This window comes from Dreissena polymorpha, chromosome 7, assembly GCF_020536995.1.
Source record: "Dreissena polymorpha isolate Duluth1 chromosome 7, UMN_Dpol_1.0, whole genome shotgun sequence".
Lineage (NCBI taxonomy): Eukaryota > Metazoa > Mollusca > Bivalvia > Myida > Dreissenidae > Dreissena > Dreissena polymorpha.
In genome coordinates, this window is record NC_068361.1 from 29,964,764 (window position 1) to 29,987,080 (window position 22,317).

The following is a 22,317-nucleotide window of genomic DNA, read 5'->3' on the forward strand; positions in this document are numbered from 1 at the left end:
TGTGGGCAAAGTCGGGTAGATAATTACGTAACCGTGTTAAATCTTAGAAAAAACAACTTATAACCACTTTGGAAGCCGCATTAATTAATCAATCTTAATGAAGCTTGGCAAGTATGTGAATCATGACAATATGCAGGCCAAGTTTGAATCTGGATCGATTGAGATAAACAAATATAACCAGTTCATACATTGGGGATGTTTTATAGATACACTCGAAGTGCTTATTATATTGTACACATCGATGAACTTACTTAGCCTCTGTAAATTTTGACCGTTTTTCTATAAAGATCGGATGTTCCAAACGCAAACTGAACCCCTACGAGATATTTTAATGTTGCGCCCCAAAAAACTTGAAACGGAAATTAAAACATGATCGACCCGCCACAGATCCGTGTTTCTGGTAAAAAAATATATACTTACACTCATAAACAGTAGAATACGACAAATTTACATGGCAGAAATGTCCTGTACTTTCGCCTATTCCGTTTTGAGATACCAATTAAAGCATGTGTTTTGTGCACATATCTTCACTTCGCTGCTTGTGCAGATGAACACAATCAAGTCACTAATTCTAATGTATGATTGTTGATATATATATATACTTATTAAACTGTATGCATATGTGTTTAATTCCAGCATAAACGTGACATATACGTATGCGCAGCGGAAAAAACACGATGTTTAGTATGCACAACACACTGTTATCCGCCTATTTTAGGAAAAACAGAAGTAAAACTTGGAGGGCAGTATTCAATACTTCGTTGATTTATAACTCGTACATATGAACGACAATGCAGCAATTAGCTAAACCAAGATATGATAAAATTATTCTGACGTTCGGAATGTAAAGACGTTTGATCGGACATCCGATAGATCCAAGACTTCCTTTCATTTTAATTCAGTTTGTGTATACGCCTTAGTTCGCATACTTCAATTCTCAGATCTGTTCGACCTTCGTATTTATCTGATTAAGTCAACAAGTACCGACTTGACCCATTATGAATCACAGTGGACTGGTTAAGGTTCTATCGTGATAAGGGACTTAAAGAAATCGTGATTGTCGATGGTTCCACTGAAGCACTTATGGCTATTGGTCACGTACTAGGGGCACGCGTGAAGAGCTACAAACAGCTGGAGGGGAAACATTTCTTCACTTCTGTTAACTGTTTGCACAGGTAAGGACGCTTGATTTTCGACAATGAGTATTGAAATCATGAAAATAATTGTATTTTCCAGTATTTTACAAAAGTTCGATAGTGTTTGATCAAAAAATATTTTGTGCAGATAAATAGTATGGTACGTTTGAAAAGAATGGATGTATTGATATTAATTAAGTATTTATTAAATTAATAGAAAAAAAGATGAATATTCATGAGTGTTAATTCTTTAACATACTTTTTTACGTTTACATGGAACTGTTGTGTTTTGTTTTACCTGTTGATGCGTTAATGCACTAAATATATTAGATTTAATGACGTGTTCAGTGTCCTGGTTCGCAATTGTAAAGCATTACGCAGTGCGTCCAAATACTATTGAAAACAATGTCTTTCATGCGATTGTATTGTACGTTTAAAGGGGCCTTTTCACAAATTTTGGCATATTTTGAAGCTTGTCATTTAATGCTTTATATTAATAAATGTAAACATTGGATCTAAGAAGCTCCAGTAAAAAAAATCAAGAATAAAATTTAAAAATAAAAAATAAAAAATAACCTCAGCAGGGCTCGAACCAGTGACTTCGGGTGTCCTGGAGTAAAAACAAATTAGACCACTCGGCCATCCTGCCAAGTATATATGACGGACGTATTTTATAATTTATATAAGTAATCTAAGTAGTTTCACAAAAGTAAACGAAAACAACAGAACTCTCCAAATTATTCAATCGTTTCGCGTTGCAACGCTTTATAATTTTCAGGTTTTTAAATCGTCAAAAGATGCATATAATCGATATATTAGAGCATGGTAAATGTTCAGTTTTACTGTTTCCTCACAAATATCATAACTAAAACGAAAATTTGCGAATCTGAAACAACTTTTTTCAATTTTGTCAATTTGCCAAAACGTGAAAAGGCCCCTTTAATAAAGCAGACCATTAATGGTCGTTGAATCGCTGCATATATTTTAGATCAACATGGGTCTTGGTTCCATTATCGTTGCTCTTGCGGTTTTCGGCGCCTGCCACGGGTAGGTGTTGCCAAGTTTCTTCGACATTGTTCCATTTAGCATATTTAAAGTTAAAATACTACCGCCATCATGTAATCAGTATGCGAATATATAGCCGATACGAATCAATGCGTGATATTTTGTGTGAAAATTGTGTGAAGTAAGATTATTTGTTATGTTTTGTGTTATATTTTTAGTTGAGCACTGACCCATTTTTTTAGCTTGTCTTGTCAAATTTTAAGATCGTGGTGTGAAATAAATTCTCACAATAATCAACCTCTGTTTTAACGTGCACACACGTTGAAAACAAGCTTTGCGACCCGCATTAATATTTGAGCCGTGCTTTGTGAAAATGGGTTTAAATGAATGTGCGTTAAGTGTTGTCTCATATTTGCCCGTGCATTCCGCTCAGGCCAATCCGGGGCGACCATTTCCGCCTTAATTGGATTTTTGCTAAGAAGAGACGAAAAAAACAATAGAAGCGGGAAGTGTCGTCCCTGATATGCTTATGCGGACTGCACAGGCTTTTCACAGAGCACTGTCAATCTATGTCGGTTGCTATGCCGAGTCGAGCCAAAAAACTGCTGAACGCACCGACTAATCTACATGTAGGACGACACTTAACGCACTTGCATTTAACCCCCATTTCGTCGACCGGGGCTCATTTGTTTTTATGTCCCCCACCACAATAGTGGGGGACATATTATTTTGCCCTGTCTGTTGGTTGGTTGGTTTGTGTGTTTGTTTGCTCCAACTTTAACATTTGCCTTAACTTTTGCAATATTGAAGATAGCAACTTCATATATGGCATGCATGTGTATCTCATGGAGCTACACATGTTGAGTGGTGAAAAGTTAAGGTCAAGGTCATCCTTCAAGGTCAAAAGTCAAATATATGTGTCAAAATCGCTCATTTAATGTACGCTTTTGAAATATTGAAGATAGCAACTTGATGTTTGACATGCATGTGTATCTCATGCAGCTGCACATTTTGAGTGGTGAAAGTTGAAGGTCATCCTTCAAGGTCAAAGGTCAAATATATGGGGACATTATGTTTCACAAACACATCGCTTGTTGTAACATGAGAAGGCATTTCACACAGTTTTCCCAGAACGAGGCTCATATGTGTGTTGTTCTGAGAAAACTGGGCTTAATTCATGTGCGTAAAGTGTCGTCCCAGATTAGCCTGTGCAGCCCACACAGGCTAATCAGGGTCGACACTTTCCGCCCAAACTTGATTTTCGGTAAGGAGGGACTTCATTGAAACTAAAAATGCCATTAAAGCGGAAAGTGTTGTCCCTGATTAGCCTGTGCGGACTGCACAGGCTAGTCTGGAACGACACTTAACGCACATGAATGAAGCCCAGTTTTCTCAGAACAACACACATATGTATATTTTTGTACCAGGCGTTTTTCCCTTGTAGGCTTGACATGACGAAGCTGAAGCCATACAACCTGACCGCCGAGCTGATGTTTCTCACGGAGGACCTGAACCAAGACGGCATCATGACCATCGCGGAGATAGACGCAGTCTTCGACAAATACGACGCCAACGGTTTATGATATGTTTTGCGTTGTATTGAACAGCAACTCGAAATCGTTTTTTTCTGCCTTTTATAATATACGAAAGGAACATGAGAAAGAATCTCTGTTGATAATTTTTCTTGAGTTTCGTAATTCATTTATTAAATAAGCCGCGTTATGCGAAAATGGGTTAAATGCTATATGCGTACAGCGTAGCTCCAGACCAGCATGCGCATTCTGTTCAGGGGCTACGCTTTCCGCTAAAAAATCCCCGGTTTTACGGTTGTCATGATCGGACAGAATAGCTCCAGACCAGGCCGCTGTTTGCACATGACATAAGATCCATTTTAGCATGACGAGGCTTATTTAATAAATGTATTAACAATCCCATGAAACATTATCGGAGGAGAAATTCCTATTAACCTCAATTATATTTTATGATAGGCAAGCGGCCGATTTGCTTTGCTAAAACAAACAGAAAAACATTATACCTAAACAATTTTGTAACCTTTTTATCTTACCTGGATTGCACAGAAAGCCTAAGGCTTATGGAAACGCTCTCGAGTCCGTGTTCTAGATAGAACCAGTACTTTTGGGGTCTTTGACCGAAAATTGTAAAGCTATAGGCACCGCACTGGGAACGGTCCATCTAAAGATTAAGGTTTAACTTAGTTTAACGGCGCTAATTGTATGACTTCAACTTCGCTATGCTTTCTTGTACGGATACGACGCCGATGATAGAATTGCTTCTATTTGTAAACTAGAGAACATATATATTTCATAGTTTGTCTTTGACAACGGCACCAGCGGCACACGCATCTTTTATTACATAACTACAATAGACCCCGAATATGTATTATAATATGTCTTATTGGTTTTATTTTTCTGATCCCCCACACCTAAATTTAGGTCTTTGTGGCGATGTGGATATGGTGTCGACATAGCGAACGGGAGGTCACGGGTTCGTGCCCCGCTCTGAAAACGTTCTTTCGGTCTCCCTCAAAGACACCAAATACTAGTTATATCCTGGGTACGGGATAGACGGCGTTTTAATAAGCCCCATGCTTTCGATGCATTCGAGCTAAACATTATGGGTATGCTATGCGATAAAGAGGTGTAATGAATGTGCGTATAGTATCGTCCCAGATTAGCCTGTGCACTCTGCACCGGCTAATCAGGGACGACACTTTCCGCATAAACTTGATTTTTGCTACGAAGAGACTCTTTAAACAGAAACTATCACAAAAGCGGAAAGTGTCGTCCCTGATTAGCCTGTGCGGACTACACAGGCTAATTTGGGACGACACTTTACGCACATGCATTTAAACCCCTTTTCACAGAGCACAGCTCAAATGGGTTATAACTAAACCTACGATAGATCCCGAATATGGACCCTAGTATGTCTTATTTATATCAATACTTTCTTGTGCTTCTTTTCTGAGCCGGTATTCACCAAGCCATTTTTAGGCTTAAAAATGAGCCTTGTTCTGACAAAATTGAGCTTAATGCCTGTGCGTAAAGTGTCGTACCAGATTAGCCTGTGCAGTCCGCACAGGCTAATCAGGGACAACACTTTCCGCCTTAATTGGATTTTTGCTAAGAAGAGACCTCAATTAAACGAGATATGTCATGAAAGCGGAAAGTGTCGTCCCTGCTTAGCCTGTGCGGAGTGCACGGGCTAATCTGGGACGACACTTTACGCACATGAAATTTGCATAGTTTTCTCAGAACGCAACTTAAATAAAGAATAGATTTAGAACCAAGAACAATTTATCCAGCATTTGAATATATAGGCTACCTCTGGTAATTATGCAATTAAGAAAATATTCTACATGAAGAATGATTCAGATAAAGGATATTTATTCCAAGTTTGACCCAAAATGGAAGTAATTCTTGTATATTCCAATTTTAAGTGTATTCTTTAATCTTGCACATAAGTCTATGCGTTATTTGCTGATTACGAGCCATTATCCCGACACCTTCATTCATGTTGCCAGGCGACGGCCGTGAGACGCGAAACGAGTACACGATGTACATCTGCGGCACGGACCCGGACCTGTACCAGCTGAGCCACTACCTGTATGACGACTATGACGTGGACGGAGACCACCACCTGGACAAGCACGACTACGAGGCATTCCATCTCAAGATGGACTCCAACGGTAAGCCTTTCACACGTATTTTTACACAGAACTGCGTTCTAGGAAAACTGGGCTAAATGCATTTGCGTATAGATGGACTCAAACTGTAAGTCATTTGGTTCAGTATATAGAACTTCATTCCGAGAAAACTGGGCTTAATGTATGTGCGTTAATTGTCGACCAAGATTGTAGTCCGCACAAACTAATCACTGACAACAATTTCCGCCTTGACGAGACTTTCGTTTTGAAGAGACTTAATTTAAACGAATTATTCCATCAAGTCGTCCCTGTTTAGCCTGTACGGATTGCACATGCCTTACGCACATGCATTAACATGATGGACTCCTATTGTAAGTAATTCGTATCATCAACCAAGTATTCATCAGCTGAGAATTGACCCTCGTTTTGTGAAAACGAGGCTTAACGCATGTGTTAAGTTATGCCGAAGATCAGGATATGCAGTCTTCACATGCTAACTAGGTACGACACTATCCGCGTTTACTTTATTTTTTGTTTAAAGGACGTCTCTTTCTAGTAAAAATTCTCTTCAGGCGTTTAGTTTCATCGCTAATTAACCCATGCGGACTGTACATGATTATGCGGTTCGACACTTTACGCACATGCATTATGCCCCGTTTTCAAATAGAGAGGCTCAATTATATAACACATCCGCAATCAGCATCCAAAGCCTTAAAAACCTTCGTCTGGACCGCATTCGCCATCGAAAACACGTATTCATTAAATAAGACAGAATTTTCAACGGTATAAGCTCATGTTCTCCAGACTACGGCTGTATTTAAACGACAAGACATGTGAGTACAATAGAAGGTATTATTCAGGCTATGCCGGGATTCAACTATCTATGATTGTGTTCACAAAATTATACCAACATTTATCATTTATCAACATTAATATGTAGTCGCCAACCGATTCTTAGATTGTAGGATATAGAATAGACTTAGAACACAAAAAACTACGCCCAGCGTTTGAATGTTAACAGGCTGACGTATGATAATGTCCTTAACATAATGTTCTACATAAAGAATTGTGTGGCTGAGGTAGTTATTTTGAATATTCCAATGTTCGTACACGAACGCCATAGCCACTTAGTCACTGAGAAGGTTCAATGTTATGACTTACTTTTTCAGCTGACGGTCAAGTGGATAAAACTGAATTTGTCGTATATTGGGTTCATGTAAGTACATATATCATACTGTTATTTTATAGCACTTCAAAGGTTAATTTAAAATGAATGGCTTAGATTTGTTTACTTCAAACTAACTGTTGAAGAAATGAAATTACACATTATTTATACAGAACTTCTTACATGACACTTTAACCCATTTATGCCTAGTGTCTAGAAAAAAGGCCTTGTCAAACAGCGTAGACCCAGATGAGACGCCGCATGATGCGGCGTCTCATCAGGGTCTGCACTATTTGCTTAAAGGAAATTTCTGTAAGAAATATTCTTATATAGAAATGAATATACTAGACCTCCCTAATTTTGGAAATAAATTGATCCAATTTAGAAGGATGGGAGAGTCCACTAGGCATACATGGGTTAATAATAATAATGTTAATTAGAAAAAGCGAGTTTATATTTCTTTATAAGATCAACTTCAATGTATTTTATTGCTGTTTGCAGCTTTTCGAAAAGTACGAAGGAATGGGAGTCCATGGTCAGGGTGGACACTGTCACTAAACAACGTCGCTGTTGTACATTCGGCACTAAAACCCGTCTTATTTGTATAAGCTCTTTGTCATGTTGTGTATTCGGTAATACATCTTTGATCCACAGAGTTTCTCTTGTTTCATTTCAACATATGCTTGTATGTATTACATGTATATTAATATGACATGGAATCAATTGCAATGTATCCGTCATCAAAATAAAAAAAGTATAATATTTGTTCTCAATAAACAAGATCAATTTTAATTTATCTCCATAGTTATCCTGAATGTGTATTTTGTTTTATGCCGTTTTTCAGAAATAGTATAATCTAGTAACGGATGAAGTTTACAGATATTTAAACAGAAACTGGTTTAATTTCATATTTTTACAAATTGTCTAGATATATGTGGAACTGCTTTAGTATGTCGTTGCAATAAATAAGACATTACAGAATTTTTTAAGAAACACACACTAATGCAATATGAATCCCAATCACGTAATATTTAATTGGGAACACACTACATAATTACATGTATAAGTATTCATAATGGGTATGCAAACACTATATCCGCATAGAATAGCTACAAAACATGGTCAACTACAACATTTCACATTAAGTTATACATATAACACAATTATACATTACCATGAGTATACAGTTTGCGAATATAAAATGTCTTTTATAAGAACTTGCTTATCCTGAACACTTAACAATTATGTTGTTGAGATAAAAGTTGGGTGAGTTTTAACATGCTATGTCTGACTCTATATTAAGTTTTAATGTAGTTTTGTCTAATCTGTGCAAAGCTTGAACATGTCAACACAAAGTGGAATTAATCCTTCACTAATCACTTCATTGCTGTTCCATGATTGGCAAAGTCGCAAAGTCCTTTCCATTATATCCTATCAACCAGTTTGAAGAGGTTTGCACAGAAGCGTAATTTCATAATCGCTCTTTTTAAATTTCTTGACACAATCGGTCCAAATATGATTAAAGAGAAAATGTTGTTTTTAGTGCTTTATATACAATAAGTACCCAATTATTATTAATATCGCGTTTCTACTCTTGTTAGTATCTTGTTAGTATTCGTCGATAACTCGTCGTATAAACGAAAACACAAAAATAGCCTCATAGATTTGTGCGTTATTAAACAGCACATAACTCAATCAGTATTGATATATATAGTACCTAACCTTTATGAAACAGTTCAATGTATTGTCCTTTAAGTCAGCCATATCATATTAAACTATAAATTGTATTAAACTATTGTCAATTTTAGCTATTTTAAACCAATAGTTTACTATACGCACATATATGTTAATATATAACGGGTACCTACCTAGTTCGCCCTAAACATCTCCATTTAATTGCGAGTTTCCTACACCAAGAACAGCTTTACAGAATATTAGGTACAATTGCTCAACTCCTTATTGGCTATACTTTGAAACCACGCGTATGTAATATTTGAAGACTACAAACGCATAAAAAAACGGTAAAGCGACATTTGGTTTACAATGATAGTTTTTCAGATTTGATAAGAATATGGTAAGTGCTTTTATGCCATTACCACGCGAAGTGTAAGTATTAAGATTGAAATTCCCTGTATAATTAAGTGTTACACCCAGAAATATTAAGTCGTTTTAAGTTTATATATCATCACGCCAATACTTCCACATCTCATTATGTTTGGAAGTTCCTTGTTTACGGAATAGAATTTTGGTTTTCAGAACGTTTATTTGAAGACCCCATACGTTACAATATAATGCGTAGGTTTCTCGGCGTTTTACATATCACAACCATGTCGTCTGCAAACACTTGTAGATCGAACACATTATACAATTCGTTATTATTGAATTTCATAAATATTTATAAATAACGCACATGTTGTAATTTGTATCGGAGCATTGCAATACTTGCCTTTCAAATTATTTGTATTATTCACTATTGTTAAAGGTTAAAAAACGTAAAAATACAATTAAGCTCCACATTATTACCACCAGTAGTGATCTAAATCAAATAAAAGTCGAGTCACACTCTTGTAAAGAGGTTTGTTATTTCCTACGGTGGCATAGATGTGACATTAACTCCTCTTTTTTTAAAGTTGCACTCCTCTTTTTATCTATCACGTGGCAATGACTTACTATCTCGTGGCCACGGGTTAGCTATGTCGTGGCCTCGAGTTACAAAGTCGAGGCCACGAGATAGAAAAAGAAGAATGCAAAACTAAATAAAAGAGGAGTGCAATTTAAAAAAAGCGGTGCAGTTAAAATTGAGGGTGCATTGAACAAAAGAGGAAAGAATTTTAGCTATCTTGAGATCTCGACTTAGCTAACTAGTGGCCTCGAGTTAGTCAGCCAATCAAATTTTGCGTAACATGTACTAATATTATGTACGCATATGTTTAGCTACCCAAAGAGGGCTTTTACTGTGATGATTACTTCCATTTGTATAAAGACCACCATAAAACGACCATATGGTACAATTTGATTGGCTGACTAGCTCGTGTCCACGAGATAGCTAAGTCGGGCTCTCGAGATAGCTAAAATTCTCTCCTCTTTTGTTGATGATTACTTCCCTTTGTATACAGATCACCATGAACGACCATGTGGAACAATTTGATTGGCTGACTAACTAAGTTTAAAGGTGACTTGGTCTAATTTAAAATGCCCGTTAACAATCTAGAAGGCACATTTTAAGTCAAAACGTCATGGGACTTGATCAGAAAATTTGGTTTGTGATATCTCAGCTAAATTTAAACATTAAAAGTGCATAGAAAATACATATTTATGTTTCATAAAAAACGTTAATTCTTATGAACACCAATTTATCAGAATTGTTAAGCATTGGGTCTGATGTGAGCGCCTTAGGGCCCATAGTAATCTTTTTTGTTTACTATGAAACATATAAACCCTTGATTGGTAAATCCAAGAATTGAACTGAAAAAGGTTCATGGTCCTTTTATCTGTTAGCTAATAAATATAAATCAATTATTTTTCAACTCAAGCATTGTGCGGATCAAGTGTTCAAACACAGATGCCAGAACCCTGGATTCGCAGGTTTAATCCCCGGCTCAACACTTGTCGTTTAACTCGTCTTCCGAATGAGACGTATAACCGAGAGACAGTGTACTCAGCGCTTAACATCGGTCACTGAAAAACGCAGAATCGCCTCTGGAACGGGCCGTCTAATCTTTATGAATCTGACCCGTGAACTATCTGACAAATCTTTTGCGGGGGATGACAAATGCAACAATGCAAACATCCCGTAGCACTCGTAACAAATATACAAGACACCTATTTATTGCTTAACAACTTTTATTTTAGTTAATTCTTTATACATTTGCACAAGATGGCATGTCGTTTTTATACACCACAATAATCATGAAAGAAGAAAGCGGTAAGCAGAAAAGAAAATTATTTAGAAAAGTGTTGAAACAGAGAATACAATAAATTTAACAAGGTCATGTTTTACAAGTAAGGATGCAACACGTTACAAAAATTAAACGGCATTATTCTAATTGTAAACGGTTAATTAAACGATAAAGTGGAAATCTTTAAAATGTTAAACTAAACTTAAATGTCATATTTGTTCATAGATGTGCTGTCTCTTAAAATCTTATATAAAAAAAATCATCTTAACATTGATTTAAAAATGTGTCCGGTTACATGATTGTGTCAATATCCCTATTTATAAATCAACATGATCATAAACACTATACATTATTACATAGAAATCATAAATTATATTTCAGTTTTTTTTTAATTATTACTTGTATTGGTGTTTCAGTACATTTCCAATAGTCTACGGTTGTTTTTTTTTCGTTCATGTCAATAAAGTAGACGAACACTATTCACACGTGAATTTGAAATATTTCCTCTTTAAATTGTAGTTTATTACGCCACTGGCTGTCTCTGAAAAAAAATTAAAATCAAAACACATAAATTCAGCCTGATTCTATAAATCTTGAATCTTTATGTTATGTTCTTAAGAAAACATGTAAGCACAATACAAAACACATGCACTCAATATTAAAACCACCCACAATTCAATATAAATGTATATCGATGTAATACTATTCACCATTATCAATGTATACAGGCATATACATTATCCCGGGATCTTAAATAAATCATAGACATACAATAATATTATATGAAATATACCATATATACTGACCATTGAATCGCTTACTGTTTTCCTGCTTAAGTTTTTATCATGTATTATGTGACTTATAGCCCCGTTTGGGCCGGATGCATGCCTTTTTGCAATTGTCTGTCTTTTCTATATATGTTTGCACATGTCACTTTAATAAAATATTTACTTACTTACTTACTTATACCTCAACCAGTTGGGTAACTTTCGTAGCTTCACCGCTGTTCCCGGCTCCGACACATGTGTAATTTCCAAAGTCGTGTTTTCCCAGAGTACCAACATTGAAGGTTGCGGTTATGAATACCACAGGAATACCTTCCTCTTGCTCAGTAGTGACCTATTGCACAATGTCATATACGTTTGCTTTGTACATATTGGCTTCTTCGAGGCGATTTATAAAAAGAATACAGAATCGTCGAGTACAAAATTGCCCAAGGATGCGTATGAGCTATATATAATCTCTCTCTCTCTCTCTCTCTCTCTCTCTCTCTCTCTCTATCTCTCTCTCTCTCGCGCTCGCGCGCGCGCGCGCCGCGCTCGCGCGAGCGCGCGCGCGCCTCCCCCCTCGCGCGCGCGCTCGCTCCCGCGCGCGCGCGCGCGCTCGCGCTCGCGCGCAGCGCGCGCGCGCGCGGAAAGCAAGCAGCCAGCCAGCCAGCCAGCCAGCCAGCCAGCAGCCAGCCAGCCAGCCAGCCAGCAAGCCAGCCAGCCAGCAGCAAGCCAGCCACAGCCAGCCAGCCAGCCAGCAGCCACCAGCATCCAGCCAGCAATCCATCCATCAATCCATCACCATCCATCCATCCATCCATCCATCCATCCATCCATCCAGCCAGCCATCCATCCATCCATCCATCCATCCAGCCATCCATCCACCATCCATCCATCCATCCAGCCATCCATCGGGCCATCCATCCATCCATCCATCCATCCATCCATCCATCCATCCATCCATCCATCCATCCAGCCATCCATCAATCCATCCATCCATCCATCCATCCATCCATCCATCCATCCATCCATCATCCATCCATCCATCCATCCATCCATCCATCCATCCATCCATCCATCCATCCATCCATCCATCCATCCATCCATCCATCCATCCATCCATCCATCCATCCATCCATCCGTCCGTCCGTCCGTCCGTCCGTCCGTCCGTCCGTCCGTCCGTCCGTCCGTCCCTCCGTCCGTCCGTCCGTCCGTCCGTCCGTCCTTCCATCCATCCATCCATCCATCCATCCATCCATCCATCCATCCATCCATCCATCCATCCATCCATCCATCCATCCATCCATCCATCCATCCATCCATCCATCCATCCATCCATCCATCCATCCATCCATCCATCCATCTATCTATCTATATATCTATCTATATATCTATATATGTTTACACACACACACATATATATTTTCGTATCGATTGCTTATTTATAAAGCTACGACCTATCAAGTCAAAGTGTTGCTAAGAAATATTAGGACTTTTCTTTCGAATTGGATGTTAGTTTACATGATATGCAACACTTGTTGTTTGATACTTAAAAAACTTTATTCATTTCTACACGAGTAAACTCTCTCTTAGAATGAAGATTACTTTGTATTGCCATGAATTTTCTATCCGGATGCCGTTCTTGTCCGCCCAGTATGCGCCATTGATGGGCTGTCCCTGCACAACGCATACGAGGCGGGCCTGATAACCCACGCGGGCCAAGATGACCTCATTCATCACATCTACTTCCACTGGGACTGGAATGAATGGTAAACTATATACATGCATCTGGTGATTGAATACACCATGGCGTCAGTGTATGTAATTACGTGACGCGCCCCTTTTTTATACGACGTTGACGTCATATGTTATTATGACGCTTTTGTTATTGTTGTGAAAACCGTTCACGGACAGGAAAATGAATGTGAACTTGGATGTTAAATGAGGACTTTCTTACACCAGTACCAGTAAATAATATTTATATTCGTATCAAAATGTATTAATAACATTGTTTGTTTGAAATAATAAGTTATTATTCAAGTCAATATCGGTATTTTAATTGTTTGTGAATTGGATTTAACTGTTTTGTATAATTGTAGATCTATGTTACATATTGATTGTTTGAGATCCGAATGTATGATTTAAATGTGTTTGCATGTATTTATTATTTAATCCCTTTTGTTTCAGAGAATCGCTACGTCGATCAATAAAAGTGCATACTCGTTATTTAACTGATAGTCGCCCCCAAGTTGCCAACAATTCTCGATAACGTCAAGTAATCTCGATTATCGTAACGCAAAAATGGGGTCGGAGGATTATCAGAGACTGAAACGCAGCAGATCAGCGTATTAGGCACAACTTACGAAAACGTACAGAGAATTAGAAGTACAGATGAGTTCGCAGGAGAATGCTGAGTCGGTGACGGCGCTTAATGACAAACTTGTTGGACTTTACGGGAAATTCAGGGAAGTGCATGACAAAGTTTTTAAATGCTGCCAACCTGATAAAAAGAGTCATACGAAGATAGTTTTGACACTAGTTTAAAGAATTTTGAGGAGTTCAAGGATAGATATTCACAATGGAGATCGGCAATACTATCGCTTGAGGATTGTGCCCAAAAGTTTGATGGGAGACATTGACAAATCAGCGTCAACGACGTCTTCATCATCTAGGTCACGGTTTAGCGCAGGTCAGACTACGAAAGTTGAAAGCACAAAGGCAACTGCGACACATCGATGAAATGTTCGAACTCGAACAAGCCGAGCACGACATTTTACGGCGAAAACGGATACTTTCCCAAAAGGCGGAAATACAAGATGCTGAAGACGAAGAGAAGATTTTGACAAAAGTATTGAATGACGATGGCAGTGGAAACATCGTACTTATTCCGGTGACGTTATGCCACCAGGACACACTGTAACTTCCGGTCGAGACGGCGATCTTGCTGATGCGGCGCCCAGAGGTAGCAGGACCTTCCTGGCGGATCAGACTTCCGGTCGAGACGGGGATCTGGCTGTTGCGGCGTCCAGAGGTAGCAGACCTTCCTAGCGGATTAGACTTCCGGTCGAGACGGCGATCTGGCTGATGCGGCGCCCAGAGGTAGCAGGACCTTCCTGGCGGATCAGACTTCCGGTCGAGACGGGGATCTGGCTGTTGCGGCGTCCAGAGGTAGCAGGACCTTCCTAGCGGATCAGACTTCCGGGGATCTGGCTGATGCGGCGTCCAGAGGTAGCAAGACCTTCCTGGCAGATCATACTTCGGGCGAGACGGGGTTCTGGCTTATGCGGCGTCCAGAGTTAGGAGGACCTTTTTTGTGGAAAAGACTTCCGGTTTGGATGTGGATCTGGCTTGCGCAGGGACCAGGGGCAGGATGACCAATCTTGCGGATAAGACTCCCGGGCGGGACGCGCGGCATGTCTAATCGGCGTCAAGGAGCGCATTGACGGACAAGACTTCAAGTGGAAAGCGGCGAGTCGGAACCAGGTTATACTAGAAGTATTAGTAGCACTAGTAATATTGAAATTGTATTTGAACGGTTAGTTAACACATTCAACGGTGGGTTCAATATGCCAAACCAGAATTGTTTACCTTAGCGGTAAGGCGACTGATTACTGTAAATTTATCAAGTATTTTGAAACCAATACTGAGACTAAAGTGTCTGACAGTAGTCTGAGACTAAGTTATTTGATACAGTATTGTATGGGAGAGGCTAAGTCATGCATTGAAGATTGTGTGTTGCTATATCCGGATGTAGGGTACAGGCGAGCAAGATAAAATTTGTAGTCGATGTATGGAAGGCCTCATTTGATAGCTAGGGGATAAATTGACACAATTGTAAATGGACCGATGGTAAAGGCGGACGATATTGATGGTTTGTTAAAATTGTCTCTAGGAATGCAGACATGCGAAATTGCTCTAACTCAATTAGGTTTCGTGTCTGATGTTTACGGAAAATCGGAAACAGATTGTAAGGAGGCTACCTATGCACACGAGAACAAAGTGGGTTGAAACAGCCACATTATTAGTGAGTCCGGTAGAGAGCCTCGCTTTGCTGACTTTGTCAAAATTCGTTGACGAGCGATCACGCGTACCTAGCTCCTTGTACGGTGTGGATATGTTAAGAGAGCAACGCATGCATGAAAGTAGTTTTTCTACTGAAAAACAAGTCATGAATACAAACAAAGTCAAGGTCACAACACTTTCAACAAATAGTAAGTGTGTTTAACAGTTTGTTGTAAGAAATGACTGTTGTTGTTGACACACCGGAAGCCCATATTCCGATTGAAGTGCGCTCCGGTGGCATTGATCAGCCGTATGCCATTCGTTCTCGCCTTGGGTGGGCAGTTAGGGGACCAGTGACCAGTGACGCGTCTCCGAGTTCTGTGGAATGTCAACTTTTAACAGAGCGACGTTATTCTACAGCAGCAACTGGAGCGTATGTGGACTAACGACTTTAATGACAAGTCACGTGAGCACATAGAAGCCTTGTCCGTGGAAGATCGCTGTGCCTTGACCATAATGGAGTCGACAATAACAAAGGAGGACGGACGTTACCAACTTGCTCTTCCATGGCGGTCGGATGACACATATCTCTCGAACAATCTTCCGCTGGCGCATGCGCGATTGTCCATGTTAAAGCGGAAGCTTGAACGTGATGAAAATCTTCATATATGTACACTTAAGCGGTCGAAGACTACATAGAGAAAGGGTACGTGGAGGAAGTACAGCTGGATACCTCACAGTCGACCAAGATTTGGTATTAACCTCACCACCCTGTAACGAACGTGAACAAGCCTCGCAAGGTGCGCGTTGTGTTTGACTGCGCCGCAAAATATCAAAATGTGTCGTTGAACAGTCAACTCTTGAAAGGATTTGACTATATGTACAGCCTTATCGGTGTTGTGTTAATGCGTTTCCGACAAGACAATGTCGCCATAGCAGCAGACGTTGAAGCGAAATTTCACCAAGTACGGGTTCGAAATGAAGACAGAGATGCTCTCAGAGACGTTTGAAGCGAAATTTCACCAAGTACGGGTTCGAAATGAAGACAGAGATGCTCTCAGGTTTCTATGGTGGCCTAATGGTGATTATCTCGAGCACCTTAATGCTACAGAATAAAGGTACACATTTTTGGAGCTACATCTTCACCAAGTTGTGCAGCATATGCATTGAAACGCACAGCAAATATTTCGCCCACTTATATGACGAAGAAATAGCAACTGTGGTGGATAGAGATTTCTATGTTGACAATTGCTTGAAGTCGGTGGCAACTGAAGAAAACAAGAGGTAAAGAAATCGACAGATCGACGAAGTATGTTGCAATGTGATGGGTTCCGACTGACGAAATGGATGAGAAACAGCAGAAAGGTGATAGAGACGGTGCCCGCAAGAAGAGTGCGCGCCTTAAATTAAGATTTTAAATCCAGACGACAACTTACCATGTGATCGCGCTCTTGGTAATACTTGGGATGTCAGCACCGATGAAATTAAGTTTAGGGTCTAGTTGGACGATAAGCCCATGACAAGACGAGGTATTTTTTCTGTAGTTAGTGCGATGTTTGATCCGCTTGGACTGATCGCCCAAGGACACTTCTTGCGAAAGCCATCATACAAACCCTATGTAGAGACAAGATGGATGGGATGAACCAATACCACGTCAGCAAGAGTTGGAGTTCAAAAGCATGGTTGCCTTCGCTGTCAGATATTGAGAATGTTTCCGTTCGACGCTGCTACAAGACACACAGAAGTGGAAATAGTGTTAATGCGCAGCTTCATATCTTCAGCGATGGGTCACAGACAGGATACGGTTCGTGCGCATACATACGGTTGATAGACCATGCTGGAAATATTTCGTGTTCGTTAGTTGTCGGGAAGTCTAGACTGGCACTCATTAAACAAGTGTCCATACCGAGGTTAGAGTTGTCCGGCGCCGTGGTCGCATGTTGTCTGTAAGAGCAATTATCCGAAGAGCAGAGCATAAATATAGACAGTGTTACATTCTGGACTGACTCTATGATAGTACTTAGGTACATAAACAACCAAACAAAAAAGTTTAAGACGTTTGTGGGCAATAGGGTTGCCGCCATCCATGACGTCACACAACCAGAACAATGGCGTCACGTGAACACCAAATTTAATCCAGCAGACATTGCCTCCAGAGGTATTGATGCTAGTGACAGAGTCAGCATGAACGTTTGGTTGAACGGATCAGACTTCCTGTCACTTGACCAAAGCCTGTGGCCAGAATCGTCCAAAATTCGCCACTTTTGGAAGACGACGCGGTGATTAAGAACGATACAACGGTGCTGGTCACAACTACAAGGACTGTAGATTTGCTCCTGTGCCAGTATCATCATAAAATAAACTTACCCGCGGTGTAGCATGGCTGCTTAAATTTAAAGAATTCTGTGTACGAAAGTATTTGAATAAACTCTCACAATGGACGCCATGAAATTCACGCTGGAGGATATACAGAATACTGAAAAGTCAATTTTGCAATAAGTTCAAAGGAGGCTTTTATAACGAGTAACTAACACAACTGTCTACTGCAAGCCTGTGAAAAAGGGGAATAGCATTGTGAGACTTAATCCAGTCTACCACAATGTGTTAATTAAGGTCGATGGACGCTTGTGTCAGCCCTAAGAGCAGAAGATGATCATATTCCCCAGCCAACATCATGTGACGTCGTTGATAATTCGTGACTACCACGATACATCGGGTCATATGGGAGCGCAGCAAGTATTATCATCGACGCGCAAGAAGTATGTTATCATCCACGGACAAAGTACGGTGAAGAAGACAATCGGAAAGTGTTTCATTTGTAAGCGGTACAGAGGAAAATTGGGCCACCAGAAGAGATGTCGATTTTTTCGGACCACTGCATGTCAAGGCTGGCCGTTCAGTGCTGAAGAGGCACGGGTGCATATTTCTTTCATCAAGAGCCCGTACACCTAGAAGTGGCACATTTGCTTACCGCGGACTCGTTCATTTCCGCCTTTCAAAGGTTATCTGTAGAAGAGGAACACCAGATATTTTTTTTAGCGATAACGGTACAAATGTAGTCGGAGGGTAAACGAGAGCTACAAAATGCACGAGAGAATGGAACCACTTGAAAATGGAAAGCCATATGCTTCAGCGGGAGATTGGATGGCACTTCAACCCCACATACGCGAGCCATATGGGAGTAGTATGGGAACGACTGATACGTTAAACTCTTTTCCATCTCAAAGCCATCGCATAGGAACAACTGCTTACGGACGAAAAGCTTCAAACATTCATGACCGAAGTTGAGAAAATTCTCAACGATCGTCTGATCACTCCAGTCAGCGATGAACCCCGGGATCCAGCGGCTTTAACGCCAAGTATGCTACTTTTGATGAAGACCAACACAAGTATTCCACAGGGTGTGTTACGTAAACAGGATGTCTACGCACAACGTTGGTGGAAACAGGTGCAGTACCTGGCTAACGTGTTCTGGAAAAGATGTCTGCATGATTACTTGCCTACGTTACAAGCCTGGCAAAAGTTGCAACGGCCAGACCACCAACCTTCGGTCTGGAGATGTCCTAATCGCTGAAGAAAAACGTCCCTAGGGGCCAGTGGGCTTTAGGAAGGGTTATCAGTGTATTGGAGGGTCGGGATGGACTTGTCCGTAGCTGTGTGGTAAAATCTCTTACTTCCGAATTAGTTAAACCTATTACAAAATTGTGCTTGCTTGGATTTTCAATCTAGTTAATCTACAGTTAAGTAAGTGATTAACAGTAATGACTATTTGATTTGATTCACTTGTAATTGCCCATAGCATGGTGTTTATTGCAATGATTTACTTTTGTACTCTGATGAGTGTGAGTCCATTTGAATATAGTGGTAAAACACTTACTTTGTATATGTGTTGCTGTTTGATTTAAAGAAATTCTTTAGATTATTGCAATTGTTTAAATTAGTTGACGCTGTAATAATGGTTTTGTATCATACTGATGTGTTTATGTTCTTGTATGAAATATTTATAATTTCATGGTGGGGAATGTAAGAAACGTATACATTTCTTAAATAATGTCAATGACATCAGTGTATTTAATTACGTGACGCGCCATTTGTTTATACGACGTTGACGTCATATGTTATTATGACGCTATTGTTTTGTTGTGAAAAACCGTCCACAGACAGGAAAATGAATTGGAACTTGGATGTTTAATAAGAACTTTCTGACACCAGTATCGGTGTTGTTTGTTTGAAATAATAAGTTATTATTCAAGTCAGTATCGGTATTTTGATTGTTTGTGAATTGGATATAAATGTTTTGTATAATTGTAGATCTATGCTACTTATTTATTGTTTGAGATCCGAATGTATGATATAAATGTATTTGCATGTATTTATTATGTAATCTCTGAAATCAGGCATACTCGTTATTTAAATGATAGTCGCCCCATGTTTCCAACAACAAGGCATGCATGTTGGTATACGTGTGTATATATATGTATGGAACATTTCGCTTAAATAGTATCTGATTTCAACGCTTTAAACGAGTCATGCATTTATGACAAACCTTTTAAAACTTTCGAATTTTTGTTTCGTCGTCATGATTCTTCATTTTGCAGTAACCTAACTCCCTATTATCCTAGAGCAATAAATATCGCTGCTACTCACAGTTCACTTGCAGGCGATCGTGTAGTTGAGGCTGCCTACATCGTTCTCGCCCTCCGCAAATGTAAGTGTCAGACGCGTAGCGAGTAACGTCCGGCAGACGAGTATCTCACCAGTTATTCTCGTGTCTGATAAGAAACAACGAAAATAAGGTACTTTAATGCAAGACATGATATGTTCTATGATTGTATTTCTTTAATTAACACATTCATGCCTAGCGTCCTGAAAAAAGTACATTGCAAACAGCGTAAACCCAGATAAGACGCCGCATGATGCAGCGTCTCATCTGGGTCTACGCTGTTTGCTTAAAGGAATTTCTGTAAGAATTGTTCTAAATATAGAAATAAATATACTACAACATCCCTATTATGGAAATAAATTGATCCAGCTTTAGAAGGATGGGAGAGTCCACTGGGCATAAATGGGTATTAAGCCATGTGGTATTGTAGCTTCATATGTGTCACACACACATGACTACCCTGATCTTATTTGTAACAGTGTAAGCGTGATTAATGTGATTGGTGTAAAATAGCAGGGAGGTTCGTGAGCGTCCCTCGAATAATATTAAAACCGGATACGATCATACATTGTACAGAACGAAAGTGACTATTATAGTTGAAATGTGTGCAAAAATGGGATATCCATCATAAAAACGTTAAATAATGCAATTCTTATTTTAAAGCATTCATACAACAATTTGAAGTACGAATTAAAGACGTACACGATAAACCACATTTAGTGTCGTATAATCTATTTAAACTCATCATTTTAAGTCAAACCCTTACCCACGGCGTCCCTCAACCCCCGATACCAGCGCACTGTGGGCGTTGGAACACCCGAGAAGTAACACTTCAGTTCCGGCTTGCTGCCTTCTTGGAACTCCTCATGAAAAGTAGACGAACGTTCTGGGATAATCCGTGGAGCCTCTGTAAAAATATTATTTTATTATTATATAATTCTATTATTATTTGCGTCACATTCTGGTACATTTGGTATACAATACTCATAACTATATGCTAGTGATATTCTTTTTTACAGATTTAACCAAACTCACCATACAGAGGTTCATACTTCCGGTGGGTAATGATATGAACAGCGACATAAATGGTGAGGACACGTAACTCTTAACTTCTAATTCGATTATGTTGTGGAACGCGACAGATTTTACTGCATAACTGCACAAGGAATGTTTTGCATTTATGCACGTGTTTTCTGCTAGGATTGCGTTGTTTACATTGTTGGTGTTCTTGTAAACATAAAACATTAGCTAATGATGAATTTTGAATTGAATTCAAACAACAAACCAATATTTAAAAAACGTGTTGTCAAACATGGAAATTCTTTTATCTAAAATAATGTCGGCAAACCTGACATAGCTTCTCGTGTCTCTAATTCGCATAAATTAAATAAGCACATTTCACAATCCCAATGTCTACTTCCGCATCAAACTGCATTGTACCTTACAAATTTTACAACACCACACTACGAGACCACAGACCAGATCAGACCACACCCATATCATACCAAACAGTGCGGAAATACTAAAACAGCACGAAACAAAACACACAAACGTGAATAAAACGGGAATCACCGCATTGGAAATTTATTGACAAGTCACGGAAGTTTTAAACAAATGAAATGGAGTTTTAATCCTCACACTTAGCCCATAAATATTCACTAAATAACGCATTTTCACAATAACATTTTAAGTAAAACATTCTTTTACGTTGAAATTTCAGCCAATATTAACCAAAAATGTCGTACCGACTATTTCCAGTAAGTATCGAGCGATGACCTTTCCGTTGCTCGTCTCACACGTATACTCTCCCGCAAACGTGTCGTCCACCTTCTTAATGATCAGGTTCCAGTCGTGCTGACGTTTGGCTTCTGGACTTCGAGGTTGGTTGCCTCTGAAACATCAAGTTCGCACTACAATTTAAATAAGGCGACCGATCACTTTATCAAAGCGTGCGTTCCATACAACTTTGGTACAATACGAATATCCTATACGATATATAGTGCACAGTCCTCTGTT

General features: G+C 39.4%; 1 protein-coding gene and 1 long non-coding RNA gene across 3 annotated transcripts; one reads left to right on the forward strand and one right to left on the reverse strand.

Annotated features, from left to right (window-relative positions):
- The first annotated feature begins 1,074 nt into the window (after positions 1-1,074).
- LOC127838780 (uncharacterized) lies at positions 1,075-7,623 on the forward strand. Of its 2 annotated transcripts, none has more exons than XM_052366769.1 (6): positions 1,075-1,175; positions 2,125-2,183; positions 3,586-3,716; positions 5,683-5,847; positions 6,975-7,021; positions 7,472-7,623. In XM_052366769.1, exons 2-6 carry the CDS (start codon positions 2,131-2,133, stop codon positions 7,526-7,528), a joined length of 453 nt encoding a protein of 150 aa, XP_052222729.1. In that variant the 5' UTR covers positions 1,075-1,175; positions 2,125-2,130; the 3' UTR covers positions 7,529-7,623. The 2 variants fall into 2 exon arrangements, with proteins under 2 accessions (XP_052222729.1, XP_052222728.1); XM_052366768.1 differs by lacking the exon at positions 1,075-1,175 and adding an exon at positions 1,209-1,296.
- Positions 7,624-10,795: 3,172 nt separating this feature from the next.
- LOC127839000 (uncharacterized) lies at positions 10,796-20,300 on the reverse strand. The gene is made up of 4 exons (XR_008030099.1): positions 20,286-20,300; positions 13,242-13,393; positions 11,829-11,988; positions 10,796-11,410 (listed from the first exon to the last, which is right to left on the reverse strand). It is a non-coding gene; the product is annotated as an uncharacterized LOC127839000 (long non-coding RNA).
- Positions 20,301-22,317: the final 2,017 nt, after the last annotated feature.

Coding starts and splice junctions, on each gene's coding strand:
- LOC127838780 (XM_052366768.1), top strand. Junction 2,184..3,585: donor GTTTTCGGCGCCTGCCACGG/GTAGGTGTTGCC, acceptor TTTCCCTTGTAG/GCTTGACATGACGAAGCTGA. Junction 3,717..5,682: donor CGACAAATACGACGCCAACG/GTTTATGATATG, acceptor TCATGTTGCCAG/GCGACGGCCGTGAGACGCGA.